This window comes from Numenius arquata, chromosome 2 (assembly GCF_964106895.1).
Source record: "Numenius arquata chromosome 2, bNumArq3.hap1.1, whole genome shotgun sequence".
NCBI classification, from domain to species: domain Eukaryota; kingdom Metazoa; phylum Chordata; class Aves; order Charadriiformes; family Scolopacidae; genus Numenius; species Numenius arquata.
The window spans coordinates 75,067,697-75,085,138 of NC_133577.1; the positions used below are offsets into that span (position 1 = coordinate 75,067,697).

General features: G+C 42.5%; 1 protein-coding gene across 1 annotated transcript in view; it reads right to left on the reverse strand.

Annotated features, from left to right (window-relative positions):
• The window catches only part of RBFOX2 (RNA binding fox-1 homolog 2), an 87,774-nt gene that overhangs the window by 26,969 nt on the left and 43,363 nt on the right, over positions 1 to 17,442 (reverse strand). The window contains exon 4 of the mRNA XM_074168078.1: positions 4,536 to 4,589. Coding sequence (XP_074024179.1) covers positions 4,536 to 4,589 — 54 coding nt within the window. The remainder of the gene's footprint in view (positions 1 to 4,535; positions 4,590 to 17,442) is intronic.

Consider the following 17,442-nt stretch of genomic DNA (forward strand, 5'->3'; position numbering starts at 1 on the left):
GTATTTTGCTAATTTAGCACCCTGGACTCAACTCCCTACACAGTGAAAGGAGCACTACTGGGAAAGTGCTCCCACAGGAGCAGTACATCAGCTTATACTATCAAGCCATCAACTTCAGCCTTAATTATACAAGTTTAAATAAACCAGTTCAGTGTATGGATTAATTTAAGTCATTAGTTTACTATTGCAGAGTTGAAGGCATAAAACTGAACTAGGATAAAGGGACACAGGTCATGTCTCCTTCATGCCACTGGCATTACAAAGGGATTTGGTGACCTGAGAAAGCGACGCTAGTCGCTGGTACTTAATTTGTTATTAAGCCTCTTTGTGTTAATAACGCTATTTGGATTTCTGGCTCAACTGATGACATTTGAACAAAAATTATAAAAATAGAATTAAGATGAAAACAAGGCCTCTAATTTATTTTATGTAAAAAGGGGTTTCATCTATTTCACTGAGTGGAAACTAAGTGAAACTAAGTCTTGGAAACAAGAGTGGCTCAACTCAAAGCACCTAATCCATTCAAAGAAAAAATGCACATGCAAACATACAGCCTTTTAGGCACAGTTATCAAAACCTAAATTTAATATTCTTATCTTAACCTATAGTTAACTGCAAACATAAAAACCCCCAAAGTGTTACCACACAGCTTTCCGCACAACTTTTTAGTTAGCACAGGTTTACCTACAGAACTCCACTCACCAACAGATACAATTTCTTTGTGAAGACAAGACATAAGCTACTATACAGCCAATTTTTGAATTAAATATGAAGTGCTTCTAGACACTTCAGTCCTATACATAAACTTGGGAGATCTGGGTGTCCCAAGCAGAAAGCAGCGAGAGACATAAACTTATACTATTGTGAAACCACAAGCTTGCAGTCTGCACTAATATGAACTCTTACCATTTAAAAACCTAAAAAAAAAAAAAGCTCCCTCTTCAGCCAAGATTTTGCTGTGTGCTTACGCACTTTTGGTCTCTGAATGTCATTGAGGGCACATCTTGGAATGCCACACAGTACACAGCTGATGAGCAAAGAGCTTGGATTCCCTTTCCCTGCAGCTTTACAAATGCCACAGGGTACTCGTTACGCAGGCAGACGGCATTAATTCTGCAAATATGTCCACTTGTTCAGTTCAGCTCAGCAGTGCCAAAATATGCATCTAGAGGATGCATCTCCACTAACAAAAGGAGCAGGAATCCTCTCTCTCAACTTCCTCTGGAGGTGTTTTATTCACGGTTCATTGAAGTGCATGGTAAACTGCAACCATGAGCAGAATGCTATTTAAAGGCACTTATACAGGTCAGAACTAGAAATGTAATGGTAAACAGGATAAATGAAACAAACAGCTAGTTTCCTGGAAGCAAGCAAAAAAACCAAACACATCAAGGGAAGACTGATGTCATTCTATTAAGCAAGAATAAAACAAAATGAAATTCAAGAGATATTTAAAGTTTTTATCTTGTTTCTCATACGAAGGAAAGCAGTATCAGTGTGAAGTCTACCAGGGCCCATATAATCCTACTAAACAGATTGAATCTGGGCAGAAATTGAGTTAGGAAACAAGAATTCACATTGCTTTGAGAGGACAATCAGCAAAACTAATTATTAACTGCCTCCTACTCTGCTGTGATACAGAAAGTCAGCAAATAACGTTTCCTAAGCCACGTGCAAGAACCTGAGGTGTGAGGTGCCTGTGACAGACACACGCTGCTCTCTCTTTTGTCCCCAAACTTCCTGAATACACAGAGATCCTGAAGATGCAGCCAGTTTGATATAGTTCCCCCAAGCTGTCAAAGAAAACTGCCTGGTCATCTCAGGTGGATTCAAAAGGAAGAATGCAACCTGCACGCTTCCTCCAGTCCCTCCTACCACCAGCACTGGAGCGATCCCAGCAGAGATCTCCTGCCACAGCTCGGCAGGGACAAAGCGCTGCTCAACCCCATCATACACTGGGTGGGGGTGAACCCAGGGCAGTTTGGGATTCACCACCGTACCTTTTAAAAATTTACAAAACATATACACAAAACTCTACAACCCTTAGGAACCCGGGGAAGGGAAGGGAGCATTGAGAACACAGCACAAGGCAGGCAGCAGGAGCATCTGCTTTCGGATTCCCAAGAGAGAGGAGGAGGAGAAGAAGAGAGAGAGGTTTCATATCATTAGATTAGAATGGAAACCACAGGGCAGGAAAATGCATTCAGATTTTTTTTTCCTAAGGTGGAGGAAGAACCCAAAAGTGAGTGAGTGGCCTCCAGAAAGATCCATTTCCTTTGCTTCACCATCAGATCACCAAACTGTTGTTTTTCCATTATTATGTGAATACCAGGTGCTTCGTGCAGCTACACCCCACTCAAACACTGGGGCCTCCCATTTTCATGCTAAGCAGGAATAATCTTGCATTCTTTTTAAAACAGGAATTATTTTGGCTACAGAAGGATGCAAAGATACCACAAAATTACTCTTTGGGTGTTTTCTCTTTTCTTTCTGTTCAGATTCTGCCCCATCCCTCATACAGGCTATCAGTTTTGCAACTGCTTTTTGCTGTAAGATGACAAAAAAAGCAGTAGAAAACTGCATGGTCAAGGTCTGGAAGAACACCTCTTTGGGTCACTTTCTTTTTACATATATTTATTAAGGGTTCAGGATAAAATTAATCAAGGAACTCTTCAGCAATAATTTTTGTTTTAACTGAAAACCAGAAGCCTTGGGCTTTAACAACTGCACAAGAAGATACTTCTCATAGTCACAAATCAAATCTTCACAGAAAGCCTCCAACTTGAGTGTTGCCTAGTAGGGAAAGGGCAGCTGTGGGCATTTAATACAGGGCTGTATGGATGGCAGAGAGCGGGTGAAGTTCATGTGTGGAGAGGAAAACACTCACTGTTATGGAAAGCACAGGCAGTGGGGGATGAAGGATAGTGCTCACCACTTTGCCAGGCCAGTTATTTTTCTTCTTTCTTTTGCAATTACATCCAAACAAGTAGGGATTTGATAGAGGCCAGAGGCTATTCCCAAAGCCAAACAGAAATTACTAAAATCAAGACTAATTCACAGATAGCTCTGGCCTATAAATATCAGAAGAACAGCAGAGAGCAGAATAAATATTTACAAATGCAGCATTGCTGGTTGTTTTGGTAAAGCATATAGATTTTTATCCACGCAGGGAAGTAAAACTCTCTAAGCCATATAGACATTTACTTGTTCAGACTGTCTCATTAAAACAAAACAAAAACATGGCATTAAGCACAAAAAAAGGATGGAGAAAGGGCTAACTCATTTCTTTTGTATACAGATCAACCGCTTTCTGGTTTCCAGCTAATACAGACACTGAAGAATTTCAGAATGCATCTTGGGCAACATGGGCAGAAATCTGCAGGGGGCTCTGAACATGAACATATCCCAGAATATATATTGAAGCAAAGAGGCCACCTTACGACTGTGAACCTCAAATCCAAGTGAAAGGCATAGACTCTAAACCAAAACTGCTTAGCTGAATTGCAACTTCAAAATCTCTTGTGTGCATGCACACATGTGCACACACGTGTGTGGGGGGAGGAGGGAAATTTTGTTTTAATTGAAAATGGGAATCTTAGCATTGATTAAGTCAAGCAGAGTATAGACATGCACTGTGCAAGCTTCCCCCATAGAGCTTTGGCAATGCACCTCGCTCCTGACCTGCAAAATTCCCTGCTATTCCAGTGCTGAACCTCCTGGGCAGAGAGAGAATCACATCAATTTGTCATTGTGGTGATACTGGTTATGTGATGAGAACCAATTGCCAATTAGGACAAAGATTACTGAATCTCTCTGCAGCTGACCCGAGCAAAATTTGAAATCTCATCTCCAGAGAAATAAATTACCATTAACCCTCAATAAAACTTGTCTCTTAATATATCTGTAAGAGGAAAATAGGTGTGTGAATGCAAATTCAGTGGGGAGAGGTCCACATGGGGCAGGGCAAGTGGAACGAGGATGCTTATATTAAGCATCAAATATCTCAAACATGAAAGGTCAGTATCTCAGAAATGCCAAGTCAGCAAAACAGAGTAAATAAAATCCTTTCACATATGAGATATGACAGTTTTTCTATAAAAGTACTTTAATGCAACAGAAATGTGTTTGGGGGGGTGTGTGTGTGTGTGGAGGGAGTTAGGCTTTGCTCTTAGTCTCCCATCATGCAAAGCTGTTTTACCTTATTCTGCCTTCTCCACGGGACACCCATTGCTAGAGCAATGGGAACAGGTTGGTATGAAGGCTCAAGTGACTGACTCCCTGTTTGTTCAAAAAGCTGGGGTACCTGATCCCACATTATAGACAGAAGCGTCTAGGAGCATTTGTACATGCTGCCCAGAAATGACCACGCTCAGAATCTGGAGTCAGAGGGAACAGGAGACAGTCCCCAAAATAGCTTTTCCCTTCCCCCATCACACTAATTCCTGCTGATCTCTACAGAGTATATTCTCTAGGCAATGAACTGCCTTTTACTCTGCAATCAAAACAAGAGAAGCGGGTACAGAAACAGGACTTACCTTCGAGCCACGCTCATTAAAGATTATCTCTACATCAAGGATTTTGCCGAATTGCTGCAGAGAGACAAGAGGGAAAAAAAAAAAAAAATTATTTTTGGCAATCCGTTTTTCCTACCTTTTGGGCCTGCAAGAAGGAAGCTGGGAATATTTTCATTTCTAGCATACAGGCAAAGGCATAAAATCCCAGTGACGTGACCCAGTTCTCTCAGGTTAAGACACACAGATCCTTTTGGTCACAGACCCCAGGTTTTCTCACAGAAGTCTAAAGAAAGAAAAACAATCTCCAGAAGAGTTTTAAGGATTTGAAGCAGCTTTTCTTTCTCCCCTTTTAATCTAAACGATTCTTTCTTCCCTCATTCTACTATTTCATCTAAGACATAGTTATATGATTTCATCTCAGACAGCTAACAACATTTCTCAAATGTAATTCAGCATTTCATCTTCCTCCTGAAGTGGCTATCACAAAGAAAAACTTAACAGTAATGTTGTTTCTCTGGAGGGAATAGTCACATAAGACTCCCAACCTCAGGGATTCCAAATTGTAAATCGTCTTTCCTTCCCAAAACTCCAAGCCTTCAAAAGAATTGATGGCAGATTTAGAATCTATGAAAACAGCTAATTCCCAACAGGATTTTTATCAGAAAATGATCATTCAACTTCAACCTTTGACATACAGCAGGCTCTCGATAACCCGTGCAAGTTTATCACCTATGACAGAATTCTGACCTCCGCCTCAGCCTGGAGAACCCAAGGCGAGCAGGGTCCCACTACTCTGCACTGTTTCAACAACTGGTTCCAAAGAGCTCCCTACTTAGTACAGAGCAAAAATGGGAAATGAGAGCTAAAAGCTAGAAAGGAGATTTGCCACACTCTGTGAAACCATATATGAATCACATCCTTCACCTTGGAACATAATGAAATATTTTTATTGAACTGGCCAGATCAAAACCAGTAACCTAGATGTAAAAGCATCACTTCAACAGAGCCCTGCAATGCTCTGTCCTCTAGAAGATTGCAGTTGTATTTCAAACTGGAGGTCTGCTCTCCAGAAAGACAGGTCTAAGATCTCATTTTCAGAAGTATGTATACGGAGCAACCTTCATTCTAGAGATGCACATTGTGCTCAAACAAATGCTGTATCCGAGCGTTTTTCCTACCCCATAATTTATGAAAGCTTCCATCAACATGGTTTTGATCTCACTGCTTGCGGAAGATTTAAAGGTGGTAGCAAATGAAGGAAGGGTCAACAGGAAAAGAATCACAGTTAGGAAAGATGGCAAAACAGCTTCTGGGCACTGGGGCACTCTCCACTTTGCTATGGTGCTCTTAATATAGTATTTGCCATTTTTTTAAATTAACATTTCTATTCAGAGTCAAATGGGTATAATGCGCAATTTGTGGGTGCCCTGCTTGAAAGGCTTGGGGCCAGATTTGCAAACAGGGAACATTTACAGCAGTGAGCCATGATGACTGGAGGAGAAGCTCTGAATATGTAAAGCAATAAAAAGTTATGAAGTCCCTTGAACAAGTACTCCACAACTGCCTTTAAGCAAACAAAACACTTCCAACAATTTAGCTATGGATTCTGTCTGCTTCCATTCTCCATTCTTAAAAAGGAGATAGTCGTATTCTTTTACAAATGTTGGTTCACAGATGTTGTTTTTACTGTTCTATTGTTTAAGGACAATACTTGATCTTCTATTCATCCCAGGAACAATTGAATTCACAATATTCCACGTTACACGAAGTTTGAATAATGCTACTGTAAACATGCAGCTTCCTTGAAACCTCAACATCTCAACAGCTTAGGCTTGATCCACGCTGGATCCTCTTTTGACCACTGCTGTGCCAATCACAGCTAAAATATATTTTCTATTTCTATCCCATGCTTGGTGTGGGCTTGTCTATAAAGCAGATTAGCTGTTGATTGCTTTTTGTTGTCTTTGTTGCATATGGCTTGGGCATTGCCATGAAAGAAATCAGTCATGATTGCTTTCCTGGTAGACTATTTCAGCGTTGTTACACGACAGGGGCTGAACCAATTTAACAGCTCTTGGCTGCTGAAGGGCTGTCCCTGCTCCATTGTCACTCCTTGTCCGGTCTCACGAGCTTCCTAAAGCTGGCCCCAGTTTTCATTCTCACCTGTAGATAAACTGATACAGCTCACCAATCCCACGAAAAACTAGCCCAACAAAAGGAATAAATACAAAGGTTTTGACAATTTACTGATCTGAAGTGGGCTCAAAGGCTCTGGTGAGCTCTGAGAAGCAAAAGGGAATGGAAAGCAGCACATCCTGCCCCAGAGCAGGATCCGTCCCTGCCAGCTGCCTAGCCTTGCCACACACGGTCAAACAGCCAGGCTCTCAATAAATGCAAATGCCAAAATTATTTTCACAATCTTCAAATAAATCAAAAAATCATCATTTTCTACCTCATTAGAATCACAGAATGGTTTGGGAGGACCCTTAAAGATCATCTAGTTCCAAGCCCCCTGCCACGGGCAGGGACACCTCCCGCTAGCCCAGGTTGCTCAAAGCCCCATCCAGCCTGGCCTTGAACATTTCCAGGGATGGAAGATCCACAACTTCTCTGGGGAACATGTTCCAGTGTCTCACCACCCTCACAGTGAAAAACTCCTTCCTGATATCTAATCTAAGCCTACGCTCTTCCAGTTTGAAGCCATTATCCCTTGTCCTATCACTGCATGCCCTTGCAAAAAGTCCCTCTCCAGCTTTCTTGTAGGTCCACTTCAGACACTGGAATGCCACTATAAATTCTCTCCAGAGCCTTCTCTTCTCCCAGCTGAATGACCCCAAGTCTCTCAGCCTGGGGTCGTTCTCTGCTCATCCCTCTGATCATCTTTGTTGCCCTCCTCTGGACCCGCTCTAACAGGTCCACATCCTTCTTGTGCTGAGGACTCCAAAGCTGTACTCCAGGTAGGGTCTCACTGAAAGCAAACACACTGTGTAGCTTCTAGTGCACAATTATGCCGTGCCACCTTTCCCTTTCTCCACACCCTGGGCCTGTATCCTTGGGTATTACTGCCATCCCTGTTCAGCTGAGCTCACCGCGCAGGGTTTCCACACCAACAGGAAATCCTGTCTTGTGTGTTTAATTTCTTGTGGCTGACAAAACGATGGCAGTTAATGCCAAATGCAAATAGACTGACCTAGCTCCATGAGAGGCAGCAGGGCTGCCTCCCTGCCTTGGCGATGATGGAGGTATGTCATTTCCTAGATGACAGAATGAAGGTCACCAAATCCTACGGCTGCAGCAAGCACATGCTTGACATTTACTGCAATGGGCTACATCCACCCATGCAAACTGCCCGACCTCTCTTCTGCCTAGGAGTTGTGGATGTTTGAAGAGGCAGGAGGAAAGGACCTGCTTGGGTGAGAAGGAACAGAGACAACAGGGGCTAACGGCTGAACCGACTTTCAGGTCCCTGCTGGGGAGGAGTTTCCTGCTCCGTGAAATTCCCTAGAAGAAAGCAGCATGGCCGGGAGGTAGGAAGATGTGTGCTGGGCTCTTCCAAGACTCTGCTACGGCCGTTGCCACAGCTGCTCTGACACCTCCTAACACCACGGCTCTTGTCCTCACTGCTGCAACAGTTACAGCAGGTCCAGGACTGGAGGCACTTTTTTTTGGTACCGCGCCAGAATTTTCCTGAAGAATGAAAGCAGAAAAAAAAGAACTAGTTCACTTTAACAGTTTATAACTCCTTCAAAGCTGAATCTAATTTAGTGAAACACAAAAAGGCACTTTGTTCTCTGATGGTGCTTCCCCTACCAAATGTCAACAGCCTCCTGCAAATAATGGAAGTTTTAAGAGCTCCTTAGCAAAAGGTCACAATTTTTGTATGGAAAATGCTAGGCCATCTAAATACAAGGGTCAACACCAAACGCCCCTATAGTAATTTTTTAAAATCATGTATACAGGCATGTTTGTATTTTTCAGCAGACAGAGGGTCTGGCCAAATAAAACAAGATCCATGCTTAGGTCATCCATGAAGACTAACCCTCTAAACTCTAACCTTGAAGACACGAATCACTGTTTTCACAGACCTGATTCGTTCACTCAGTGATTACCAAGAACTTCTACTTACAAGCCTGCACAGCAGCAGTGGAAAAAAAAAAATCCTCAGCAGAGTTCACAGCCTCTGAAGAAGGCATTGCAGGACTACACATCTCAAATGCTCCCCACCATGACTTAAAAAATCTTACTCTGTGACCAAGAAGCCAGCATTCCCCATCATGCCAGGTTGTGCAAGAAGCCTCCCACATGAACTGCTCACGCACATGCTGTATAATGGATAGATATACATACACACTTCCAGTCATGTAGTGGCACAGGAGCTATAGCACCTTGTTCTATCCTAGCTCTCCATCCCCTGGTGAGACCTTGTACCAGCTTTTAGTTATTTTTCTGTAAAGCAGGTAAATGAGAACCATCCCCTCTACAATGGTAGCAGGGATTCTTGGAAATAACGGTTTTAAGCGGCATAAAGATATTACCAAACATCAGCAACGACTAGAACCCAATTTTCTTGCTTGAACATGATGTACCTTATCATAGATGCAAGGGTATTGTGCAAGGAAGGGTATGTGCATGCTGTGTGTTTGTTTCCACCCAGATGACATGAAGGCAACAGATTTTTCCAGCAGAGGCCATAACTATATTATATATAATAAATTTGAGAGATCTGGCACCAGAGAGCTTTTGCCTTCCAAGGCACTGACAGTTTGGTAGGGTGCCTCCTGTATGCTCTGTTCCAGCTGGCCCTGTGTCTCCTCTCCCTGTCTAGAGCTTTCAAAACCAGCTCCAAAAAGCACCAGACAAATAACTTAACCCTAAAGATACAAACAACAAGGTGAATTCTCTAGGTGAGCCACCATTAAACAGCCTCACATCCCTAAAAGGAACTCTATGCCCAAGCAGCTTTACACAGCTCCTAGAAAATTCATTTAGAGATGAGTGTAGTGAACTAGCTAAACCTTGAAGGTGCCAAACAGTCCATTCTCAAAGATGGTCCAAATAGCCAGGAAACCAACCTTCTATGATGACCTGGTTTGGGGTGAAGCAGAGCCAACTTTCTGTTCAGTAAGAGAGGCTGTGGCACTTGTTGCTGTGGCAACGAGGGCCAGCTGACTTGGTTGTTTACCCCATGGAGGGGTTGCACCTGTGGAGAGGCACGGGCAGGTCAGGTAACCCAGACTGACCAATAGGGTGTGTTCCATCCCATCTGCCGTGCTCAGTAGAAACACTGAAGGATCAACGGAGTCAGGTGGGCTCCTCTTCAATGAAGAGGACCTACCTTTGATCTCCCGCAGAGCGTTCCAGAATCCAATTCCCACTGGTCACTGAGACCAGTCTGGAACCTTCCTAGTGCCTGCCAGTGACATCTCCCTGGGAGCTTGATATGGTTTTTGTATATATATTTATATATATTGTGTCTATTTCATTATTTCCTTTTTATTTTATTATTAATATTTCATTGAAGTAGTTTAGTTTTTCTCTAAACTCATAAGTCTCTTTCTCTCTCTTCTTCCTCTCCTTGGAACAAGAGGAGGGGGAGAGCATCTGTCATTTTGTCATTGATCAACCCGGCCCAAACCACGACACATGCAGGAAACCATTTCAGGTCCTCAGGCTTGAGGTGCATGAACAAGAGCATTTCATACGCAGGATGGATCCACGCTGCAGAGAGAGGCCTTACCCCAGGCTCCCAGCTCCATGGGATATACTTTCAGCTGAGAACAGCTGGCTCCATCGTAGTGTATATTAGTCAGTGCCTGGTTATTTCAGCATGGGGTCTGCCAGAGCTATGCTGCTATCAGTACGTGAACTTCCTCACCTAAAGCTGGGTCACATCTCTTTAAAATAGTGGGCCCAACCCTGTTACAGCCAACCCTGCTACAGCCAAGCGACATCAGTATGCTTTGCCTACAGGAAGATGGAAGCATCCAGGATTTATAAACCAAAGCACTACCATAGTTTACTAACTGAACAGACAGTTAACAAGCACCAGCAAGCCCTTATTAGGCTTGACCTGTTGCCCAGGAACACGTTTTCTAAGAAACCAGACTTTAAAAGGAAACCACACAGAGTACAGATTTCTAACAGGATTTATAGATCGCAGCTATCCCAGCAAACAAAGTGACAAGAAACACAGTTTCTCAGTCATTTGTTATCCCCTGACTCACAAATAAAAGATTTTCACACAAAACAGTGAGATGGGGGTGAACAGTACGTACCACAGGGTACTGTTCCAGAGATCTTAACACCAGGCCAGCTTCCAGGTCTACACTTCCAGCTCCTTGTGCCATCCCCAGAGGTGTGACTACACTGTAACCTGGTACTGCTGCCATGGAAAAGGTACTTGGACCCATGCTCACAAAAGCAGCATACATTCACAGCTCAATTTGAGACTCACGTGTAGACTGAATTAATATAAAACTGGGTTATAAAAGATAACTCCGTCTAATTTTACCCAGGCCTTTTATGCAAGTGAATCCAGCTACAGCACTGTTTCACAAATGATGCTCAGACCACCCTCACTGCAAACTCTTCCAGTAACTCATATGAAAACCAAAACAAACCTTACATAAAAGCGTGATCCAGCCATCACTGCCTTCCACCAGAAGGTCACTACAGAAGTTTCTATGTCCTGTGGCATCAGCACACAGTTTCGCAGAGCAAGACAGACAGTACAATAGTTGCTGACACTTGCAGCAGCACAAGTACCCCTGCACAGAAGTACCATGGTCCCCAGCACAGCCGTGCAGACAAAGCAGGATGCTCAAGCAGCACTGAGTGCACAAGTCACTTGCAAAAGGCGACTCCAGAAATCACACTGGTGAAACACATCAGGATAAACAGCAGCGCCTCTTCTAAACTCTACCCAAAATCAGCAGGAACAAAGTCCTGCCCTGTGACAGGGTTGGAGCTCTCTCTCACTGCAGGAAGAGCTTGGAAACAAGAATTGTCACAAAGAGGCCACCTTGTGTCAGAATGTTTGTTCTCCGATACTGGCACATAGGACTTGTTATGTGTGATCAGTGGGCTGCACTATTTGAACATGAAGGAACTAAAATACATCTTGATATCCATAAGACAGGATTTCCTCCTTCAGATGCCCAACCCATTCAGAAAGCAGAGTCCCTTTCAACAACTTTCCTACTGCCGTACTTCAGGCCTCACGGCATCAACACCCACAGGTCAGAGCTTCTCGGTCTTTTGTATTATTTATCTACTTACCTTAATGCCTAATGAGTAATTTTCTGCCATTGCCAATACTTTTGTATCATGCATTACTTGCATATTTAAATTTATTTATTGGCAAATACAGACTTGAAATTCTACCAAATTCTTGGTGAGAAAGAGCTGTAGTCTAGCTTGTTATTGCTTTAGCCTCAAAATATAGGCTCATGGAGGTGTTCTGCACTCTTGACATGGGAATGAAGTTAGATGAGAAATTATATCCACTGAGATATTTTAGGAAGTGCAAAGTGCCAAAATGTCTCCCCAGAGGCCGAGATCTGAAGGCTACAAGAGCTTCCAAAAATATCTGAGTTCCCAGAGTTCTGTTGCTTGGGTCATACAAAGCAGTGGTCTGCCACAAACATACACCATAAAGAACCTCACAGTAGAGATATGAATTATGCTTGGAGAAGGAAAAGGATAACAACATTACCTGCCTTAAAATCCAGTGTTAAAAAAAAAGACAGTAGCTACCATTCTGTCACCTATAATAAATGAAGTTATTAATAACTTCATTAACTGAAAGTTATTAAATGTGACAGAATGGTCACCTTTATCTAAAACAGCTATGCATTATTGCTGCCCTAGCTGATAATGCACAAAAATCCTTTATCACCTGGGCTGGTGATGTTCCCAATCAGAAGCAGTTAACAGCCTACAAGTAGTAGCTATGGAGTGAGCATGTTGTAAAAAAGGCAATGTGTCCATCTGAAGCCAGAGCCTGAGAGAATTCACTCCCTGTACTATGCTATCCTCACCTTCATCTGCAATCGTCATCAACACAGTCCTTATTTTTACCTTACGCTATCTCCTATTTTAAAAATAGTTGAAGATTCTTGAGCAGAGAGCATTTCACCACAGTAAATTCTGAGACGTCAATTCTGACTCCTCATACTGTTGCTCTCAAAACCACTACGAAGGATTTAGAACACAGGCACCTGTATGAACTACCAAAATGATCCACTTGCTTGCTTTTGTGGAGGCAATTAATGATTCAGCTTGAGAACAGATGGTTTTTCCTTTTGCAAGCAGTCCAACCCAGCCTCCACCTTCCCCAGGAGACTCTGAAGTCCAGAACCGACCAGAGCATCCCAGCCAATTTTATACTGGAAGGAAAATTGCTTCTTGAAGTCTAAGAGGGAAGGACTGAAGCTATCAGCCATGAGGTACAAGCACAGACACTATCATACCACAAAGCTGAAAGGACTGGAAACATGAGCTTTTCTTCTGCATACATAGTCCAGTAAGGAAGGGGACAGCCTAGCAGCAGTTAAGGAGAAGACTACTGCTATTATGTCAAGAATCTTTACACACGCTAGCCAAAGAATGTCCCTCAGAAACTGGATAATAAGATTTTGAAGAGTTGCTAACTTGTTTTTAACACTGATGGCAACTCTTCTACTCCCTGGTAAGTTGTTCCATTGTTTAAATTAGCCTAAATGACTAAGAATTTTTATCTTCTTTCAAGGTTAATTGTGTTAAATCTCAGCTTCCAACTGGAAAATCTTATTATGACTATAAACAAGACCTAAAACCCCTATTAGTAGGTATCATCCATGCATAAGCACCTGTACAGAACAGACTTGTCATCTCCCAACCTCTCTCTGATAAGATGAGTAAATCATGTACTCAACACCTTACAGTTAAAAAGCCACTCATCTTCCAAGCCCTAGATTTTTTTGGGGTCCTAAACTGATCTTGGAACTGAACAAAATCATGCAGTCACAGTCTTTTCAACTTTGAATGTGAGCAAGACCACATCCCTCCTTCAACCTGATGTCCCCCTTTGCATTGTTGAAGCAACTATCTTTAGTGATCACTGGTACTCTTTCCAAATCAGTGTTTTTCCAAAGAAAGCTTTCCATCTTAGAAGCACAACTCAGTTCCCACATACTCGGTACTCCGCACTAAGCTGCATCAAACACGTTTTTGTTGGATTTGTTGTTCAGTTAACAAGCACTTCAAGTCATTCTCCAACAGTAGCCTTATCTTTCTCTTTTCTCCTCCTCAAATAGTTTTTTAATCACCAACCTTACTGGCAACGTTTTAACAGTATTGTCTCCATGGGTTGATACAGATACTGAACAGGACTGCGACTGACACAGACCCCTGGGGAAACTGACACAAGAAGTCTTGATCACTGATGTTTCCCTAATAACTAATTTTTTTTAATTATTATTACTATCTATTGTTAAAGAGGATTTTAATCCCTCTAATGTGTGTTGTGTTTATTTGAGATAAGTATTCTTTTACTTAAAAATCAAAATTGGTCACTTGGATGGATTCAATTGGTTGAGCAATGTTCAACTATATCAGTATTGCTTTGTACTCTCTTGTCAAAATAGACAATATTTGTCTGAAAAGTTGGGTATTACCTTATACAAAGTTACCCTGAATAGACATTAAACCATTTCTTCAGATTCTAATTTTTTTTTAAAACATTCCAAAATTAATTTTATCTTGGGTCAACATACGGATAATCAGTTTGTAGCTCTCTGGGTCATCCCTTTCAATTTTTTCAATAGTGAATCCTGGTGGGCAGCATTCCAGCCTTCTGCAACTCCCCTAGCTTACAAGAACTGGCTAAAAATTAACATCAATGAATAAAAGAGCTCCTTGATATGGCTATTATCTTTTGATATACCTTACCTAGATCAGCTGCTTTTAAAATATTAGCTAGCACTGTCTCATCCTCCTTTGTTATAGATTAAACACAAAACCAGATATGATACAAATACCTCCTGTTACATCATAAACACAGCAAGCCAGGCTTTTTTGTTGGGTTTTTTTTTTTTGTTGGGTTTTTTTGTTATTTTTTTTTCCCAAAGCACACAACTATTTCCTAATTTTATACTGGACCTACACCTAGATCTTTTCTCTTTGCATGTAAAAGATTGGTGCCTTCTCTGAACCTGCATCACCGATATCTTCACAATTAGCACATTTCCTTTCTCACGTGCTGCTTTGTTTAAGTTTGCAATTATATTCACTGCCATTTACTTCCTCCTCCTCCTCTTCATCCTCCCTGCCTAATGTGCAGAATGCTTTGTGTTTTATTAACACAGTTCCACTGACTGTGGAATCATGCCTTTTTGACCATCAGTATGATTTGGTTGAATACTTTATAGCTTCCATTAACACTTCCCTTTTAAAGGTACCTTCCCGGGCAGTAATCCTGCCAATTGTTTAAACTCGAAGAAACAGACTCTTCTAAAGCTCCTTACATTACTGCCTGATGCCATATTCTGTTTGCACAAAGTAAATACAGACAAATAACAATCACTGGTACCTAGGCAACCGTGGGATTTCAGGTCAGCTATTAACTCTTCTTTATCTGCTAGAACAAGGTCAACTATTGATTTATTCCACGGTGGGTGCAGAGCTGTGTGCATTAAAAAAATGACCTATTCCTTCTAGAAGCTTTCTGGAAGTCTTTTTATTGGCATCATGAAATGTCAAGTAAATATTACCTGTTTTAAGCAGCCTATTTTATTTGCCTCCCTATAAGAACCATATACATAAGGAAATGTTTCTTCCATTCCTGAGGATATCTCACAGATCTGTTAGAAACACGTAATAGGTGAGAGATGGTTGGAAACCCGAATAACTTGAATTTGTCAGGAAATCCTTATGTTTGCAGCTCTTACAAATCGTGAGGGTTTAGAAAGCATTATGTAATATCCATTTAATCACACATGGGACAACATGTCTGAAGTCCACCTCTACTCAAGTCTGGACGAAAGCATTAGCTAATGTTCTGCGCCCCAGGACCGGGCTGACCTCTCGCATGCTGTTCCATCCTCAGGGGACTTCTTTACTCCCTCCCTACCATCACATTCATTTCTTCCTCCACGGCTTTGCTGTCTACCCAATTCCTCTCTTTGTACAGTAGCTTGGGAAAATCACTCCAGGCAAGGATTTTGAGTCTCTCAGATATGACATTGAGGAGATGTGACCTGACACACAGAAGGGAGAGGGAGAAGATGGGGGTTACAAGCTAGCCACAGCTGAAGACTCAGACAACCACAAGTCCCCTGTAGGAGAAAGGGTAGGTTTCAGTGAGTCACCCAAGGGAAAGCATCCTGATCCTGAAAAAGAAATAGGAACGAGGAGGATTCAGAGAGAAACGCTCTCCTGCTTGAGGCTCTGAGCATGCCAAGAGAAAAAGGGAGACCTGTGAGAACCATTGATTATTTCCTTGGCAAAGCAGCAAAGTTCTCTATTACAGGAAAATGGCATGTGCGGTATTTTATGTCCCAAAAGATAAATGCTCTTCTGGCGGGCATATATCTCAGCAAACACAGGGCCAGGAGAACTAACAAACGGTTTTATAGGAAATATACCACTTACCCCAGTTAAAATCCTATCACTTGAGATGATGTTTAGAACAAAAATAAACCAACAAATAACTTGAGGAACAACATAAACCAGCTCATATAATGTATTTCTCCACTCCTTCTATGGGCAACCATTTGGTTCCAAAAAATGATTGGAAACCTTAATGCAAGCAGTTAGGCTGCATTTTCTACAAGTCACTTCTCAGGACAGCAATTCATTCACACTGCCTGGGTGCCCTCATCTGCAAAGCAGAGGGAAGAGTCACCAGACAGGGATGTTCTTGTCATTTCCATTTCATCCACATCCCCCACACCAGGAGCACAGGGAGAAACAGCATCAAGGTGAACGAGCGTGAAAGGGGCCCGCCATCAAGCCAAGCGCCGGTCTCAAGGGAAGGGGCAGCAGCAACGAGGAACAGTTTATGTAAGCGATGCAGCTCCCAGGGGAGGGGAGCAGCAGTAGCACAGAGCAGGACGTGCTAAATACAGATTGTAGCAGGTGGTCCAAGAACTGGCTGTGTTTTCAGCAACCGGTTTATCCAAACCGGACGGAACTGCCTACCACACAGCCCTGCAAGAGCAAAAAAGCAAGCTAAAAAACACAAAAGCAGAAAACAGGCAGCTGAGAAGATTCAGCAATCACAGATTGCCAGAAGATGAGTTTCACCCCGAAAACATTCCCACAGATGTCAAGAATGTGACAATCTAATGTATGAACAACACGGAAGCAAACCCAGGCCTCTTTCAACAGAATCACAGTATCATAATTTTGGCTGGGACCTACCTCCAGAGGTCACTTAGTGCAACCCCTGCTCGAAGCAGGCCTAATGAGATCTGGTTCATCAGGCTGTGCCCAGTCAAGTTAAATACTTTCAAGGACGGAGGTTCCACAACCTCTCTGGACAACACGTTCCACTATTTAACCACCATCACAGTAGAAAAAAAGAGAAAAGTATTTTCCTGTTATCTGATTGAAATTTCCCCTGTCATAACTTGGGTTTGTTGTCTCTCATCTCACCACTACCCACAACCAAAACGAATCTGGCTACATTGTTTCGGTATCCTCTGATCAGGTAGTTGCAGACAACAAAAATATCCCCCCCCTCTACCTTCTCTTCTCAAAGCTGAGCAGGCCCAGGTCTCAGAGTCTGCTCACATGCCATGTTCTCCAGCCCTCTGATCACCTTAGTGATGCCCACTGGGCTTGCTCCAGTGTTTCACTTAGATGCCCTGGAGAGCCCAAACCGGACACAGTATTCCAGATGCCGTCCAACAACTTCTGAAGATGAGGGGCATCATTTCCCTGGGCC